The following is a 6,974-nucleotide window of genomic DNA, read 5'->3' as shown; positions in this document are numbered from 1 at the left end:
ACTCCTCGGAAGGAAGGTTGGGCAATCCTACTTCCGTAGTGATACTGCCTCGGAAACCCAAGGAGGGGTCGCTATGAGTCAGGGCTGACTTGACGGCACATAACAACAACAACAACAACAATAAAATCAGCTATATCCATAATTTATTTTACAGATGGTTATTAATTGTGTACTGACACATAACATCTTGCTTGGTTGATGATCATATTGCCTCAGCAGGCTTCTTCTCTTTGGTCATAATCCTCTGACCTTGCTTTTGATTTTCCTCCCACATTGGTTTCATTTTTTCTGTCTTTTCTTACTGCATTTTTTCTTTTCAACTACATTAAAACAACTTGCAGAACTGCCCTGCATGTACCTTTAGTAATTCAAAAGTTACTCTAAAGTACATGGTATACCTTTGATGGTTTGTACCAGTATATGTTTTTACACAAATTCCTCCCCTATAATCTTGTAATGTCTGGGAAGAAGTCAGTGTGGGGAAGACATTGCAGCAAAAAGCTGACTAGAGAAGAGCTGTTGGAAGCGGTGGCTCTGAGGCATGTCACTCCTCAGAACCCTGACCACTCTTCCCTTATTTTGAGAGCCACTCAACAGTTTCCAGTGTGTAGTATTGTGTATTCAGTGTGGCATTTAACTTGCTAATACTTCACTGGAAAGATAATTGCTTTCTTGTTAAACAATTCTTTGAAACAACTCATTATTTGCACTACTCAGAAGTACATTTTAAGGAGCCCTGTGGTGTTCAGTGGTTCCAGTGCTAAACTGCTAACTCAGAAGTTAGCAGTTTGAACCCACCAGCCTCTCTGCAGGAAAGATGTGGCAATCTGGTTTCATAAAAATTACAGCCTTAGAAACTTGATGGGGTTATTCTACTCTGTTCTACAGGGTCACTAAGTCAGAATCAACCTGACAGCACTGGGTTTGGTTTGGGTTTTGGGTGCTACATTGTTTTCCTCCACCCCTTACCCCAATGAAAGTGTCTAAGCTAGTAGGCAATTTCAATTTAGGAAAAATTTGTTGTTGAAAGTGAGATAAGTTTACATCTGTCTTGTTTAGGAAAAGTGAAGTATAAGAAATGACAGTTATCAAGATAATCACTGTTTAATATTTTTAAGATTAAAAATATCACTTGAGAACTGTAGTGTCAATAATAATGATTCTGTCTTGATAAGGAAACTAAATTTTACCACTAACTCTATTTTTTGTTTTTTATTACTTCAGGTTATGATAAGGCAGCACAGATTGCTAAGACAGCACACAAAAATGGATCAACCTTAAAGAAAACTGCCATTGAGCTTGGCTATCTCACAGCAGAACAGTTTGATGAATGGGTGAAACCTACAGACATGCTCGGTCCAAAGTAATTTAAATACATACATAATTTAAAAAAAATTATGTTGTATAAAATAAAGGAGACTCTTTATTTTTCTTATACAAAAATGGATAAACTTTTGAGGGAATTGCTATTGAATTTGCCTATATCTAACAGAGCTGTTTTACCAGTGTATAAAATCAAAGGATGGATTAAGTTTAAAAAAGTATAAAATAAAATATTGTATAAAATTTCTTAAAAGGTTCATTTTTCTTTTATATTAATTGACATGTATTATAGTCAAATCTGTGAAAAGAACCGTATTAAATTTTAAAGGGTTTTGATTTTTTTCTGATGACAGTGTTTAAAAACTTCCCTTATACATGAAAAAGTACTTGCTATCTCATTACCGAATCTTGTCTGTAGCTATCTTTTATTTTCGTATGATTTGCGGGCATAAATTGGCCAAATAATTGGCCTTCTGAGTGAGAATGTGTGTGTGTGTGTGTGTGTGCACGCGCGCTTAGAAAATAGGTAAGCAAATTAAGACATACATTTCCTCTGTGATGCTTGTACATACAGTTTGCTTTAAAACAAAGTATGTTTTTCCCAGAGTCAGTTGGTTTAAAAAAAAAAAAAAAACTTTCTATTGGAAAATACCTTAAAATGAAATAAATTAGATTGTTTACCGGTGTCTGGAACCCAACCACCAAACTGGCAACTATTCTGGAGCTGTGGAACAGTATCTCTTCTGGGATGCTAAATGTTTTGTCTAAGCAGGCATCTTCAGTCTAAACAGGCTGTTTTGAAGGATAGACTAGAGACATAGACACTTACGTAATAAAGGTAACAGGAGATTCCTAGCTTCAAACAGTCTGCACAGCTGTCTAATATATCATCATGCAGTACATTGAGCTGACAATCATCTGTGTGTAACATTTGTGGAGTAAAACAGTGTGCTTTATGATGTTATCTTGAATAAGGTTTTTGGAATTCCCTGTTGTATTATGCTGAAAATCAGTGTACTTCAGTGATTCTCCATTGAGGGTAATTTCGCCCTACCTACCTCCAGTGGTGTATTTGGTAATGTCTGGAGACATTTTCAGTTGTCACATCTGGAGTGCTATTGACATCTAGTGGATGTCAGTTACACTGTTAGATACGCTACAATGTGCAGGACAACCCCAGCCCCCAACAAAGAATTTTCCAGCCCAAAATATCAATAGTGCCAAGCTTCAGAAACTCTTGAGTACTTAAAACTAAAAAGTACATCTCTGGAAATGCTCACTATTCAGTTACACATCTCTATTTGTGTCTACTGTGTCCTAGAGTTGGAGTGACAAGTCCTGAGCTGTCTTAGATGTGAAAGTGTTAACAAAACATTAAATCATTGTGCTCATGCTATAGGAAATGACCTCTTTCTGGCACTGTGTCCAAAGATTGCTGTTGGCTAAACATGGTGACAGTCAATAAGTTGCAAAACTGACAGGTAAATATGTATAAGGTGGAGACAACAACCCATTGATCCTGTGAGCAAGTACAAAGACAAAGCATTTTCCTGAGCAAAGAGAAATTTCAGAGGAAGAATTTAGGAACTGCTTAGCTGGAACATACCCCAACTCCATACAAAGAAGCAGTGATTCATAGAATAGCACTGGCCAAATGTACTTCTTTTAAAAGCTTAGTTTGATTGATGGAGAAAATATATATTCATAAAAGTTTATGAGCATTTTTCATGATCATATATTTTCAAAATCATACTATGTTTTTATTTTAATTTTTAAAAATATACTGCCTTTATTTTTTATTTTTTCCCTCCATCCAAATTAATGTATCTACCTTCTGGCTAATGGTTGCAGTGAATTGCTTGATGTGGCCCTTCTAGCCATTGTCCTCCATTCTGTGGTGTTTTGTAAATCCCATTATCCATGCCTGTTTGGGGTGGTGTAGTAGTTAAGGTCAGGTATCAACTTGGCTGGGCAGCTGGTAGTAGTCATTCCCTATAATGACTGGCAATCGACTCTCTGATGGGGTTTAGGTTAATTCTGTTGGGGCAACACAGGTGGAATGTATCTTGAGTCCTGCCTTGCTGGAGGGTTTAATTCAAATCACCACCCTTAGCTTCCCTGAGGGTATACCTACGAATCTCCTGGGAAGATTCGCTCTCCTCTTGCTCTGGTTTTTGTGTCTTGGATTATTCTCATCTCACCCCTGGATTTGGGACAGCAGCCGTCATCTGATCTGCTAATCAAGGTTCATCAAACCCCGAGAGTTGGGAGGATCCGCCAGACCTACTCACGGACCTGGGACTCGCCAGCCTCCACCACTACTACGTGAGATGAACCCGTGGGTGTCTGTGAGTTCTGTGAGGCTTTACAGCGAAATACAGAACCCTAAGACTGGGGAAATTACTGGGGGGAGGAGAAGGAGTTAATGTCTGAAATGATGGAGTGGCATGGTAGTTTGGACATTTGGGACATCTTTAACCTCTGCCTCATGGGGACCGGCCTTGTGCTGATTTTTCTAAAAGAAATTGTTCAAGCAGTGGTTTACCCACCCATCCCCACTCATCCCTGATAGCCATCATAGAATATTTTTTTGTGAAACATTTTTCTTGACTTTTTAGAATCATGATCTCATACAATATTTGTGCTTCTGTAATTGACTAACTTTCCTCAGCATAGTGGCCTCTAAGTTCATCCACGTTATGAGATGTTTTGCATATTCATCATTATTCTTTTATTGCATAGTATTTCATTGTATGTATGTACCATAGCTTATTGATCCATTCTTCTGTTGATGGGCATTTAGGTTTCCACTTTTTTGATGTTGTAAATAGTGCTGTGATGAACAGAGTGTGTTATCTGTTCTGTATATATCTGTTCTTGTCACGGTTCTTATTTCTACAGCTTAACTACCTAGTAGTGGGATTGCTGGATCAAGATTATACTCTGGTGTAAGATCCTATTTGGGTGTTTTTGCCAACAACTACAGCAGTAAGAAACCTGGGAGAGATAAGAGAATATTTCTTAAGGCATTATAAATGAGCTCTGTTGGCACAGTGCCTAAGGCATTTGACTGCTAACCAGACGGCTGACAGTTCAAACCCACCAGTGTGGCAGTATACTCCTGTAAAGATTTACCACCTGAGAAAACCAGTGGGGTGTTGCTATGAGTCAGAATCGACTGATGGCAGTGAGTTTGATTTGGTTTTAAGGCATTATAAAGAGAAGATTAAAACTGATAAAACTAATGGATTTGGTGCATAGATTTGGTCTATGTACAGGTTCCTCATGAGCACAATCAAGTTTTCTGGAATTCTCATTCTTCTCAATGTTATCCATAATTTGTTGTGATCCACACAGTTGAATACTTTTGTATAGTCAATAAAACACAAGTAAACATCTTTCTGGTATTCTTTGCTTTCAGCCATGATCCATCTGAGATTAGCAGTGATATCCCTCATCCTTGTTCCTCTTCTGAATCCAGCTTGCATTACTGTAAGTTCCCTGTTAATATACTGCTGCAACCAATTTTTAATTTTCCTCAGCAAGATTTTGAAACAGTCTTTGTGACAAAGAATGCCACACCGTTGTCTTCAATTTGTCCTTTCCAGCATAGTAGACCATATGGTTATCTGATTCAAAATGGCCAAAACCAGTCCATTTAAGCTCACTAATGCCTAGGATATTGATCTTCATGCAGTCTATTTAATTTTTGACAACTTCCAATTTTCCTGTATTCATACTGCATACATCACATGTTCTGATTATTAATGGATGTTTGCATCTGTTTCTACTCATTTTGAGTCATTTCACATCAGCCAACAGAGGTCCTGAAAGCTTTACTCTATCCATATTGTTAACATTGTTTCTACTCTGAGGAGTCAGCTCTTCGCCAGTCAAATTTTGAGTGCCTTCTGACCTGATGGGCTCATCTTCTGGCACTATATGGGACAATGTTTCAGGACTATCCACAAAGTTTTCCAGTAATATATCAGACAGTATTTCACTATTATTCATAAGGTTCTCACTGGCCAATTGTTTGAGAAGTGGATGGTCTCTTCCTTCTTCCTAGTCTTTCTTAGCCTGGAAGCTCCACTGAAACCTGACCATCATGGGTAACCCTGCTGGCATTTTGCAACACAGTGGTATAGCCTCCAGCCTTACAGCAACACACAAGCCACCACAGGACAACAAAGTGACAGACAAGTTTGTCTCCCTTAGTTGTTCCTAACTCTCTGGGCCTGCCTATGTTGGGTCCCAGCCTTAAAAATTGAGTTCCCACCAAGGAAATAGAAGCCCCCAAACCCCAGGCCCACTTACCCTGGGCCCTGGCCTTAAAATAGAGACACCCCCAAGTGAAAAATAGCCCCTGAGCCCCATGCTCACCTACCTTGGGCCCTGGCCTTAAAAAAGAACCACCCCTAAGCAGAAAGCAGCCCCTGAGACCCAGGCCCACCTACTTTGGGCCCCAGCCTTAAAATAGAACTGCCCCTAACTGAAAAAAACAGTCCCCAAATCCTGGACCCACCTACCACAGGCCCTGGCCTTAAAAAAAGATCTGTTTCAAGATCTGTCCTGCAGTACGATGCTGTCAGTGATAGGATAATAATGATACTGGTAACATAGTGCCTAAGGAATTTGACTGCTAACCAGAAGGCTGGAGGTTCAAACCCACCAGCCACCCCTCAGGAAGATGATTGGGCAATCTATTTCCATAGAGACACTGCCTCAGAAACTCAAGGAGGGGTTGCTATGAGTCACGATTGACTCGATGGCAGTGAGTTTGGTTTTTGGTTTTTATACAATGAAGACCAGCTAATACTACTATTATTCAAATCTGTGCACCAAATCCAAAGATGAGGAAATTGAAGATTACTGCCAACTCCTGCAGTCTGAAATTGACCGAACATGCAATCAAGATGTGTTCATTATCACTGGTGACTGAAATGCAAAAGTTGGAAATGCAAAAGAGTTACCGGTAGTTGGAAAATACGGCCTTGGTGATAGAAATAATGCTGGAGATCACATGATAGAATTTTGCAAAACCAATGACTTATTCATTGCAAATACCTTTTTCAACAACATAAGTGATAACTGTACACATGGACTTCCAAGATTGAATACACAAGAATCAGATTAACTACATCAGTGACAAGAGACAATGGAGAAGTTCAATATCTTTAGCCAAAACAAGACCAGGAGCTGATTGTGTAACAGACCATCAACTGCTCATATGCATGTTTTAAGTTGAAGTTGAAAAGAATTAAAAAAGCCCACCAGAGCCAAAATATGACCTTGATAAAATCCCTTCTGAATTTAGAGACCATTTAAAGAATAGATTTGATTGATTGAACATCAAGACCAAAAACCAGAGGAATTGTGGGATGACATCAAGAACATCATCCATGGAGAAAGCAAGAGGTCATTAAAAAGACAAGAAAAGAAGAGAAGACCAACATGGATGTCAGAAGAGACTCTGAAACTTGCCTTTGAGTGGAGAGTAGCTAAACCAAGTGGAAGAAATGACAAAGTACAGAGCTGAACAGAAGATTTCAAAGAGCAGCTCGAGCAGACAGTCACTTATTATAATGAAATGTGCAAAGACATGAAGTTAGAAAACCAAAAAGGAAGAACACAATCAGCATTTCTCAAGC

At 38.9% G+C, this 6,974-nt stretch overlaps 1 protein-coding gene across 1 annotated transcript in view; it reads left to right on the top strand.

The window, feature by feature from the left end:
- The window catches only part of FH (fumarate hydratase), a 61,664-nt gene extending 60,297 nt beyond the window's left edge, over positions 1 to 1,367 (top strand). Inside the window, exon 10 of the mRNA XM_007942716.2 lies at positions 1,225 to 1,367. Coding sequence (XP_007940907.1) covers positions 1,225 to 1,367 — 143 coding nt within the window. The remainder of the gene's footprint in view (positions 1 to 1,224) is intronic.
- The last annotated feature ends 5,607 nt before the right edge of the window (positions 1,368 to 6,974 follow it).

This window comes from Orycteropus afer, unplaced genomic scaffold (assembly GCF_000298275.1).
Source record: "Orycteropus afer afer isolate SDZICR_OR568_19922 unplaced genomic scaffold, OryAfe1.0 scaffold00096, whole genome shotgun sequence".
Taxonomy (NCBI): domain Eukaryota; kingdom Metazoa; phylum Chordata; class Mammalia; order Tubulidentata; family Orycteropodidae; genus Orycteropus; species Orycteropus afer.
This window is presented reverse-complemented; position numbering and strand designations above follow the sequence as displayed.